The 12,653-nt window shown below is 37.6% G+C and overlaps 1 protein-coding gene across 1 annotated transcript in view; it reads left to right on the plus strand.

The window, feature by feature from the left end:
- clptm1l (CLPTM1 like) overlaps positions 1-12,653 on the plus strand; it is a 36,227-nt gene that overhangs the window by 10,903 nt on the left and 12,671 nt on the right. Inside the window, exons 3-7 of the mRNA XM_039736541.1 lie at positions 861-1,050; positions 1,141-1,286; positions 1,412-1,490; positions 7,942-8,059; positions 10,171-10,265. Coding sequence (XP_039592475.1) covers positions 861-1,050; positions 1,141-1,286; positions 1,412-1,490; positions 7,942-8,059; positions 10,171-10,265 — 628 coding nt within the window. The remainder of the gene's footprint in view (positions 1-860; positions 1,051-1,140; positions 1,287-1,411; positions 1,491-7,941; positions 8,060-10,170; positions 10,266-12,653) is intronic.

Below are 12,653 nucleotides of genomic sequence, written 5' to 3' on the forward strand. Positions count from 1 at the left end.
TAAGAACAAATGCACCATTTGCTTGTTGCTGCTTAACAAACTGTAAACTTTTAGACAGTGAAATGCAGAGACATTGCTGTTCACAGATTTTTGGCACACCTTTTGAAACCCTAGCCCACTCACCTCTGACTGCGTCTGTGCACAAAGGAAGCTTTTGATTGTCCTTAAGCAGCGCTTTCCTATACAATATAATGTGCCGTACAGTGTCATGAGCATTAGTATATATAAATTTACCGGCCGACTAGTTTAATTTACAGATTTTAATAGGCATACAGTGCAATCCATAATGTTTGGGACAAAGACACATTTTTCCTTAATTTCCATCTCTGCTGCACAGTTTAAAATTACAACTTAAACAGTTCAGACGTGATAAAAATGCACATTTCAGACTTTTATTTTAAGGGTATTTGCATTCATTTCGGTCACACCATGTAGAAATGACAACACTTTTTTTCTCCACATTTTGGGTGCTAATAAAATGAGTACATCCATTTTTTAAAATATGCACCATTATGTTAACACATTTTATAGTGATGGAGCATCCCATGGTAGTCACTTAAAAAGCTCCTTACATTTAAAGTTGTCAAGCTATGAATTCAATGCATTGTTTATTGTACTGCAAACCTTTAAGCTGAGAGGGAAATGTCTTGTCGGTTGGTTTCTGGTGTCTGTCACAGTTTAGTAGATAATAAAATAAGGTGCATATTTTTCCTGGAACATTTTTCAGTTTCACAGATTCATTTGTATTTGTTTTTTTTTTTTTTCTTTCATTTTCCAATGTATCATTCCAACTACCTCTGCAATGTTTTTAAAATTTAAGATACTTACATTTAATCTTTCTTTGTCATTTTTTTCATAAGGAACATTAATGTCTCTTTACCTAAGAAGACAAGAAATAATGGGACATTATTCACATATGTGTTTGTCCATCATGCTGGGGTGCTTCCTTGGAAAGACAGTAAACAGGTACATATTGTGACCCAGCTGACAACCTACATGGTACCCAAGCCTCAAGAGATCAATCTCATTTCTGGAGAGGAAACCACACAAGTAAGCAGTCCTGTTCAATTAAATATACGTAACATTAAATGAAGGTGATAATAGTTGTAATTTATTTGCAATTCCTTACTTTCTAAATAGATGTCTGAGTCACAAAAGACAATTACTGATGTTCCAGACAGACCAATTACTCATTGGAGATCACGGCTTACTCTGAATATTATGGCAGATCATTTTAGTTTCGACAGAGAAGCGGTTCCTGCTGATGTTCATCGCTACATGAAACTGTAGGTTATCAAACAACCCTTTTTTTTTGTTTTGTAAAGCAAAATTAGGGAATGTATATTTTTCCTTAAATGAAATTATTTTCCAAAAATTATATTTTGCATTTTTGTATTTTTTTTTCATGTAGATATCAGTATGGAAAAACTGTACAGTACCTTCCTATATTATTTGTGGATCTGCTGAGCAACCGAGTGAAGGATTTAGTGGTATGTTCCTGTTGCATACTTGCATATATGCAACACTCTTAATTACTACTTGAATAAAAAGTAATAATGAAGATGGGATCACTGTCTGAGGTGGCTAAAAGTTTAACACTTGTGACTCACATTTCCAAGTATCTGATCTAAAACTGGTCCTGTTTACTCTCAATGTGGAGTTTTTGATTGGGTTTCCATTTGTCATCTGACACCTCCACAAAATGTTCCTTTTAGTGTTACTTGTAACTCTGACCTGGACACCAGTGAGTGTAAATGTGGGTGTGTGTGTATGAGTGTGCTCAATTGTGGACTGTCATTTCATTGACATAAGAAATATGACAAACAAGAGGAGGCCATTTAGTCCATCAAGCCAGTTTGTTTTGCTAATAGCTAAGCTGTCCCAGTGTCACATCCAGATTCTTCTTAAAGATTGTCAAGGTTTCTGTTCCAACTCCATGTCTTGGTCCCACAACTCCTTGTGTAAACAAGTGTTTCCTGACCTCAGTCTTAAATACACTTCCCCTTAATTTTTGCTGATGTCCTCAGGTACGGGATTTATCATGCAGTTGCCTGAATTCTGGTTGATCTACTTTATCAACTCTTTTTTTTTTGATTGTATTAAAATCAAATAACACTCCATAAAAATAACTCAAGTTTTACAAAAGAAAAATAGAAATAAATCATCCCCCACTCATGAGAAAGAGAGGTAGGCCAGCAGAGTATAAGTAAATAGATAAATTAATAAATGAATAAAGTTAAATGGAGTAAAAGTGGGGAGGTAACCTGCTTCCTCAATTTAAATTCTTATTCTAAAATGTTAATGATTAGATCCTGCCAGGTTTTGAAAGAGTTTTGTACAGATCCTCTAAGTGCGAATTTGTTTTTTTCCAGTTTCAAATAGTATATAACATCAGTTATCCACTGACTTAGAATAGGAGAGTTAGGATTCTTCCAGTTGAGCAAGATAGGTCTGCGTGCCAATAATAGTGTAGTAAAAGCCATTACAGATTGCTTGTCCTTCTCCACTTTAAGCCCCTCTGTGAGCCCACCAAACACAGCTGTTAGTGGATTAGGAGGGGGGTTGTGACACCAAGGCTGTTTGAAAGGCATTTAAAGATTTTGGTCCAGAATCATGTTCATTTGGTGCACACCCAAAACATGTGGCCCAGTGAGGCCGGAACTTGACTTTATCAAATCTTTTGAGGATTTTAAATACCTGAATTAGGTCTCAATGCAGCCTCCTCAGGTTTAATTCTGCCAAGTCTGTCCCAATTCAACCGGGATGCACTGGGTTAGTCTCCTCTGCTGCTTTGTCTTTCTTGTACCATAGTGACCAGAACTGCATGACAAAGTTCAATAAGTCATAACTTTTGAACTGTTAGTGGAAGATCCACACAATCTTCAGGAATTGTTATGTACCTGTAGCATTGGATGCTTTTAATGTTTACAGTTAAACAGAGTAATCCAGATTTGGTTTCACTAGTGCATTGTATAGTCTGAGCACAATGTCCCTTGACGTCCCTTAATTTATATCCAACAGTACATGCAAGACAACCTCTGCTTCCTTGTGAGTAATACAGTATATAAATGCCTGTCTTTTATGTCTACAACCCCACTTTCCCAAATAAAATAAATACTATAAAATACTAACAATATCACATTATTGTATTAATAAAATAAATTATGATGGTGCAGTTTTTAGCTGCGCAGCCCTTTCAGTTGTAGATTCTTCATTCAAATCCCTACTCAGGCATTATCTTTGGGTAGTTGAAATATTTTTCTTATGTTTGTTTGGAAGTTTTCTGAATACTTTGATTTCAGTTGACATCTATACTAATAAAAGGCAAAGCCCTCACTCACTCACTCACTCACTCACTCACTCACTCACTCATCACTAATTCTCCAACTTCCCGTGTAGGTAGAAGGCTGAAATTTGGCAGGCTCATTCCTTACAGCTTACTTACAAAAGTTGGACAGGTTTCATTTCGAAATTCTACGCCTAATGGTCATAACTGGAAGGTACTTTTCTCCATTAACTGTAATGGAGTAGAGCTGCAAAGACGTGGGGGGCGGAGTTTCGTGTGACATCACGCCTCCCACGTAATCACGTGAACTGACTGTCAACGCAGTACGTAGAAAACCAGGAAGACCTCCAAAAAGCGCTTAAGAAAACATGCATTATATAATTGAGAAGGCAGCGAAACAATAAGAAGCGAGCGAGTGGCATATACTACCATATTCATGAGTGCTGCTACCTCGGAAAGAAAGCAAGGTGTAAACCTAAACTTTAAATTAAGTTCATAGACAGGCTACCGCTGGCGTTTCACATGCCCACAGGTAATGCGGGATACAAGTTTAATGATAGGACGCAGGATATAAACGAGAGTTTTGATCACTTTGTAACTAAGTTAAAATTGTAGGTGAAGGGGTGTGCTTATGCAAATTCCGAGACTGTGTTTGTGGGGATTGACAGTTAAGGCGGGTGGGGGAGTCACGTCATCATCTCCCCTCCCACCTCATTTCGCTCTGAGCTGAGCTCAGCGCTAACGCCGTCATCCAAGCAACTTCACACTGCCACCAAATACTCACAGAAAAATCCACAAGTTAATACACACGCTGTCTCTAGAGTTTCAACACACTGAATCCTCCAGGCACTACTTACAAAAGGTCACATTGACAATCGTGTTACGCTATTTTTAAAATCTTTCCTTTTCTTAGCACAAGCACAGCTGAGAAGCTTCGATGCATGTGCTCCATAACGCGTTGAAAAATAATGCATTTAATCACACTTTGCATTACAAGCAAAGGGGAGCTTTTGTCAATGCATGATTTCCTGGTACACCGATTACATTGATCAGCGCATCCCGATTCATTTTACCCTTTGAGAAGAGAAGAAGTATGAAAAAATATGAGGTTAACACAGAAAAACAGATCACCAATTTAAGCTTTATGAATAATCGATTCGCCATCAATAATTGTTTTGGTAAAGCCATCCTCCTTCCATTTTATAATTTTTCCGCCACTAGCCATGATTAAATGAACGGTAAAAAGTAAGAGCGCGAGGTGACTTATTTAGGCAGGAATATATATGATAGCAACACTCATGACAATGTCAATCATGTTACGTTATTATTAAAATGTTTCCTTTTCTTTTTCATTACTTCTTTAACACACTACTTCTCCGCTGCGCGGTGCGGGTATTTTGCTATATATATAATATATGAATTACCTCCAAAGAGCGCTGAGACTTTTGATATCATGAACGGTCTGCAAAACTGGGTCTCCTGCCCAGCAAAAGTCGAGCAGCCAGCGCTGCGTGCATAGCTGTGCCGGCCTTTGAGACGCTGACTGCGCTTCTGCCTTAAGTCAAAGTGAGCACTTTTAATTTTTTTCATCCGCCCCCTGAGCTATAGCCCAGACAAGTGCAAACACGGGACCCCTTTTCTACACCACGGCAAAATAATATTAAGGCGATTCACACTTTCTTTTGCACGATATCGATTATCAGGTCCTCAGCTCGGATTATGAACACACGCATACGAGTGGAGGACTCACAGTGCCATCACAGCCGATTAATGGCGGGACGCCTCACCAGTCTACACAAGACCCACCGCGACTGTCCCCAAAAGGCGATCATAACGCCAGCTTAACACATCTCTATACTATATAAAAGAAAAGGCAACTTTCCTTTCTTTACACCTTTTTCCTTTTATCCCAAACCAAAGCCTTTCTCTTAACACGCAGAGGACACAAAATAATTTTCTTTAATTGCCGGTAAGGCACATTACCAGAGGCACAAATTTGAACGTTCACATAGAAAATGTAATTTCTATACCACAGCCGTCGTGTAGCGCCTTTCAAAAGGGATCTACTACCGAGAGATGATCCATATACATTTTAGCTGCTGTTAGTTACTTACCTGTTGTGTTACACAGTCTTTAAAATGTAGTTTACCCAAACCACTCCAGTAGTGCTCAATGTACCTGTACTTCTTAAAACGTTAATGTTTTACTGTTTAATAACTTATAGACTATATTTTATTATTTTTCCCTTGCACTCAGTGACCAAAGCTATACACACACATATAGACACATACAAACATACACACAAGTATATGTATGTGTATATATATGTATGTATGTGTATATATATATATATATATATATATATATATATACACACACCCCTATCTAGATTATATATATATATATATATATATATATATACATACATACATACATACATACACACATATATATAATTTGTGTGTGTAGATATGTATATAGATATGTAGATATGAAGATATGTATGTGTATATATATATATGCATATTATATATATATGTATGTATGTGTGTATGTGTGTGTGTGTATGTGTGTGTGTATATATATATATGACAGCAGCAATCCAAGCTGTGAGAAAACAGTAAAAAGGAGGCGTGTCAGACGTCGTGGTACATTTTCTGATGCAGCTACCGAAAACAACTTTGTGACGCTGCAACCAAATACACAAAACAATTACTTTGACAATCATGTTACATTATTTTTAAAATGTTTCCTTTTCTTTTTCATAACTTCTTTAACACATGACATCGCTGCTTGGCTGGTATTTTGCTATATATATATATATATCACAGCGACACTCATAACAGTGACAAAACAATTACATTGACAATCATGTTACGTTATTTTCAAAATGTTTCCTTTTCTTTCTCTTTCCTTCTTTAACACACTACTTCTCCGCTGCCAAGCACGGGTATTTTGATATATATATATATATATATATATATATATATATATATATATATATATATATATATATATATATAGATAGATAGATAGATATGAAAGGCACTATATGATAGATAGATAGATAGATATGAGAACAACACTCATATCAATGACAAAACAATTACATTAACAATCATGTTACGTTATTTTTAAAATTTTTCCTTTTCTTTTTCGTACCTTCTTTAAAACACTACTTCTCCGCTGCGAAGCGCGGGTATTCTGCTAGTCATAAATAAGCACATAATGGATTACTTGGCATCTCCAAATCGATCCAGTCTGGGTTGATGTGGATATTTGTGTGATTATGCCCTGTGATGGCCTGGTATCTTAATTATTGTGGGTTGCTGCCTTATATTTGATGCTATTTGGGTCGAGTCTGACTCCCTTAATTCAGTAATGGATAAAAGTGCGCTCAGAATATGAAAGAGTGAATGTTATTAATAAAATACTCAGCTTGTTCAAAATGATCGGTAATATTTATAAACCTTGCCCACTCTGCCATCTAGTGGTTATTATGGTACAGTGTCTGCTTGGATCTAACACTTATCTGTGCATTCTTATAGTCTAAAATAAACAAGAGCCTAGATTATTTTTTGTATCTGAATACAGTTACATTTAGATAATAGAGTTTCAGGAAGTTAACACCATTTATAATGATATACTGGCCTTTGGCTATACAGTATGATACATGACATTAACACTGTATGAATGCCTTGTGAGCGCCAACATTAAACCTCATCTGTCATCATACAATAATTGTAAAGAAAGCTTTGGAAGCACTACCTGAAAGCATCATTATTACTTTTCATGTAAAATATGTAAGATTGTGTTTCATATTAGTTAATTTAGTGTTTACTAACATTCCTACATTCATTTTCTAGCCCTTTCATTCAGTTCAGGGTCATAAGAACATAAAAAAAATTGACAAATGAGTGAAGACCATTCAGTCCTTCAGGGTTGTTTGTTTAGCTAATAGCTAAGCTGTCCTAGCATCTCATCCAGATCCTTCAGCTACATGTCTCAGTAGTTTGTTCCTGAGTCACAAAACTCTTTGCATAAAGAAGTTCTTCCTGGCTTCAGTTTTTAATGCCATAGGGTCATAGAGAGTCGGTGGATATCCCAACACCATTGGTCGCTAGGCTGGCGCCATCCCTGGATGAGCAGCCAGTCACTTACACTCCCATACTCACACTAGGCCAATGTAGAGTAACCAGATAACTTTACTTGTTTTTGGAATTTACGTTAACTGAGAAAACCAAAAGAAAACTCAAGCAGACATGAGGAGAATGTGCAAACTCCACAGATAAAAGATAAAATAAGAGTTCTGCCTCGATATTTTCATTTGTTTTTCTACCGCAGTATATTGTAAAGGAAGTACCCCAGGCTATCAGGCATATCTAGCTGTCTCTTGCATTTTACTTTTTAATAATTTTCTTACAATTGTCCTTTGTGGAGACTCTGTGACCTATGACCTATAACTCTTCAGTCGTATTGCAGTTATCTGCTTCATTATTTAACTTGTCATACTTTTGGTTAACTGTAATTGGCATATGTTAAATGTTCATATTGTAAAATTAAATGTATTTACACCAGAACACAGTTGTAAATGTTGTGACAGTGTAATATTTCTTTTGTTTTATTTAGTAATAAATTTTTTTTTTTCTTTGTAGATAGTGAATAGCTCTACATCTGAGTTACCTCTTACCATAATCTATGATAAAATATCCCTTGGAAAGCTTCGCTTCTGGATCCACATGCAGGATGCAGTCTATTCCTTGCAGCAGTTTGGTAGGTATATTTGTTTACATAAAATATTTTTGAATAGAATTATTAAACTGAAAGCTAGTTGTTAGTACTGCTGCTTGTAATCCTGTGCAGACACTGTGATGTTTGCATGTTTTTCCTGTGTCTGTGTTAATTTTTGTCTGGATATTCAGGTTTCCTCCAACTTCCTAATAAGGTACATTTAGGTTTTGTTGTGGAAAGTGTGGATCCCCCTTTCTGTGCAACAAGGTTGTTTTTTAGTGATGCCTCACACCTGTACTACTTATTGGCTACTGTAACACAACCGTTGCCCTACTCTCTTCCTCTGTGGAGTACAGTGTTACAGTCTGTCGCTTGCACCTGTAGTGTGCCTCCCAGGTCTCATGGTCTGACATCATTCAGTCCTGAAACTGCTGCTGTGATCCACATCTTCCTACTACTAGATTCCTTCTCTGTTGTAGGGCATCACTTGACTTCACAGCAGTAATACATCCTACTTTTGGGACTATGAAACTGCACCCAGTCACCCATGGCCAAATGAGCCTACTCCTCTTAGGGAATGTCTCGCTGCAAATCCCCTAACCCGATGGCTAGAGCAAAAGACCACACATCAGAGCATTTATTTATCCATTAACATATATTTCATATCAAAGTAGACACAAGTAGGTGTAACAAAGTACATGACGTGACCCAAGTTCCAGTATCACTTAAATGTTAGCAGCATCAGTCCATCTAAACAGATCATGTCATTTTTCCTCTCTATTTTCAGGTGGCCAGTTCTTGCAGCAAAGCTGTTATATCTTGCTTGCCGCAGTTCACTGACTCTTTACATCTTTCTCTCTCGTGTCTGCCTTTATCAGTTGACTCCCAGCTTCTGCTTACTTGTGGCTTTTGTACGACTACTCCCTTGGTAGCAGTGCATTAACTTCCTTGTAAAGCGAGGGCCCCAGCTTCTAACCTTTTTAGAGATGAGCTGTGGTTGAGGGTAAAGACAGCTGTCCATGAGCCCTACATATAGCTCATATGCCCTTTGTCTAACATTATCTAAAAAGTCTTAGCTTTTAACGACTATTTGATTTTTTTGAATTAAGCATAATCCAGACTTATCAAGAATTTCAAGAAAATGCATCACTAGTCTAACAGCAAAATATACCAGCATCACTACAATGTTGGATTGTTTGGCATTATGGCCTGCAGTGGACTGGTGTCTAGTTCAGGGTTGGTTTCTATTTTACACTTGCTGATACTGGTAAGAACTGCAGCTCCTAGTGAGCCTGTAATGGAAAAAATAAGCTCAAAAAATGAACGGACAAATTCAATTGAAAATCTTTATAATAAAGATTATCGTATTTGAAGCTTATACTAGAATAAGCCTCAGCTGTGAAAGTTAAGCTTATTGTTAATTGAAGGGGATACTTTAAATTATTAATGGTAGCTCAACAGTTAAACCATTGACTTTCTAAGTCTCTTTTTTCATTGTGGAATAACTTTTTGCTTGTTTTTTTATTTTGTTGTTAAATACCTGTATTATGGAAAACAGTGTCCTTACAATTCTATTTTTATTTTTTTCCACAAAAAAACAGTTAGAAATTCATTAATTTTTGCCACAGGATTTGCTTTGTTTTTCATTAGAATTAAAGTGAACTAATAACAAAATACACTCCTAATCAATTTGAACAAAGCATGGTCTAATTTAACACACTCATTTCTGTTGTTTCAAATAACCCAAAAAGGGCTGTAATTGTGAATTTTTTTAGCAGGTGGATTGCTTTCTGGGTCCCATGTTCTGGGAATGTCTCACCTCTGGACCTTTTGGAGTAAAATTTTCAATTAATATTTGATTTACAATAATCTTTTCTGACCTGGTTTTCCTCTCACATGTCATATATGCACATATTAGTTTAATTAGCAATTGGTTCATAGTGATGGACTGGCACAGGGTTGATTGCTAACTTGTGGCCAGTGCTGCTGGGATAGGCACTGACCCATGCAACCTTGAACTTGAATAAGTAGATTTAAAAATGAATGGAAGGACAAAGCAAATATGGAATGAAAATTGAACTGTAAATGTACTATGTTTGCTAGAAAATGTCATATATGCACCACATGCAGCAATGATTTTAATAATCGTACAGGTTTTACGGAAAAAGATGCAGATGAAATCAAAGGAATCTTTGTGGACACCAACTTGTATTTTCTAGCATTGACCTTTTTTGTTGCTGCATTTCATGTAAGTATTCTTTTTTTCATAAAAAAATAACAAATTAAATACAATATTAACCACATTACTTTAACTTTGTTTTTGTGTATACCTTAAGTTTACATTTTCATACACTATAAAACTTTCTTTTGGTCATAACCTTTTATTACTTATGGTGCATCATCATTACCAGTGAAATTTTCTTATATGAAATGAACAAAGTTTTGATCAGTTCACAAATTAGAATCTAAACAAATTGTTTTCTTCTGCCATTTTACAAACCAAGTAAAACAAATATATTTTATTATGGGAAATTTCAGTTTATTAAACTTGATTATTGTTGTTTTAATGTATTTGTGAATATGTAATGAACAGTTTGCAACTTATTCATTTTTTTATGTTGTTGTATACTGTGAACCTCGCCCCGGACACAGACAGGCAGACACGTTAATGTCACCCACAATCACTGGTTTATTTTCCATCTCTTTTACAATTCAGCTCACCAAACCCCCCTCAGTCCAGGCCACTCCAATGCCTTCTCTTTTCTTCTTCTCTTTTCTCTCTCTCTCTTTTCTTCTGACCGCCTCCTTCCTCCTCTAGACGTTGCCACTCTTCCACCCGACTCTTGTCAATGACTGGAGGGAGGCGGCCCCTTTATAGGAACTCGGATGGGCTCCAGCTGCTTCCCGCAATCTCCCGGACACACCCCGTGGCGGAAGTGCCGGCTGCGCACCCGGAAGCCGTCCGGGTGTCCCCTGTCTTCTTCCCCGGCACTTCCTGGTGTGGCGGAAGTGCCGGGCTCCTTGGATAATCAGGCACTGGGGCGCCGCCTGGCGGTGGCCACGGGTCCCTACAGGGCTGGGCTTCCAAGCCCTCTACCCGAGGCCTCCAGTATAACCAGGACGGATGCCCCCTCTCGGTCAGGAGGAGGCACAAGCCCTCCTCTGGTCCTCCTGGCCGGGGACCATACGGGATATACCGGCATCGGGGCGCCGCCTGGCGGTGGCCACGTGCCCCTACAGGGCTGGGCTTCCAAGCCCTGTACCCGAGGCTCCCAACATAACCAGGATGGACACCCCCTCTTGGTCTGGAGGAGGCACAAGTCCTTCTCTGGTCCTCCTGGGACCACAATACATAAAAATACTGTATGTTGTGTCACCTACCAAGACATTGCAAGTGCTGCAGATTTAAATAATGTGCCATTATCTGTCAAATATTCCTTTACACACCCACACAACCATGGAGGAGGTTTGACTGTCTGTCGTATTCGTCAGTTGTTGCCTCAGGCTGCACAGTCTGTGCCTAGCATATTTTCTGTCATCCATTTCTCTCTATTTCTTCATTAAAGTAAGTTAAAGTACCATTCTTCACAATTGCAAACAAAAATGTTCAGCAAATTCTCTTCATTTTCTTCTTTACTTCTAAATATTCAGTTACAATTGTGACATGTTTAGGAATACTGATAAACACCAAAACGGCAAATCAGGTGTTTTTCTTGAAAATAATGTTGATTTGATAAGATAAATAATTTTGCATTATTTTTTATTGCTGGTCACTTCATTGTATGTGCAGAAAAACAGGCAAGACTGAAGCTAAACATGTTCGGGCCGAGCCAGTATTTAAATGAGAGACCATCTAGGAAAAGCTTGGGTTGCTGCTGGAACAGGTGCTGGTGATAACAGCGGGAGGCGCTTACCCTGTGGTCTAAATGTGGACCCCAATGCCCCAGTACTGTGACACAGACACTATGCTATAAAAAGTGGGGCCATCCTTCAGATGAGATTTAAATCTGAGGTCCTTACTCTCTGTGGTTAAAAAAGATCCCAAGAATCCTTTGTATTGAAGTGCTTTGAGTAATGAGAATAGCACTATATAAATGTAAAGAATTATTATTATTAAAGATTGAAATGGCTGGACATTGCATTACAGTTGCTCTATCTCTGATGTGCTTAATTAAAAAGGTTGCAAAACATTCTTCTGTATAGCAAATTAACTTTTGTCTTACTTGTGGTGGAAACATTAAATTGCCTTCTGGCAAGCAATTCTAGTCACCTCTAAGAAAATCTCTGGACCATTCACATAGTCACAGTTTAGATGGCTCACAGCAAAAATGACAAGTTGTGTTAATATGTGAGTATAACTTGTACTTTATTGGTGTTTAGTGTGACTGTTTTTAACTCTAATTTTGCAGCAAAGAAAACTTCATAGAACAGTAATAATAACTATCTCAACAGTTCTGTAATAATTTTTAAATGTTATTGAGTGTGTACAATCCACCAAAGTCATAACGTACAACTCTATCACTGAGATACAAGTAAGGGTCTAGCAGCACACATGCCATGCTCATCCTTTCCTGAGCAGCTCTTCTGGCAAATCTTCACAATGTGTCTGCTCCCGCTCACACTTGCCATCCCAAAA

Source organism: Polypterus senegalus, chromosome 15 (genome assembly GCF_016835505.1).
Source record: "Polypterus senegalus isolate Bchr_013 chromosome 15, ASM1683550v1, whole genome shotgun sequence".
In the NCBI taxonomy this organism is placed as follows: Eukaryota; Metazoa; Chordata; class Cladistia; order Polypteriformes; family Polypteridae; genus Polypterus; species Polypterus senegalus.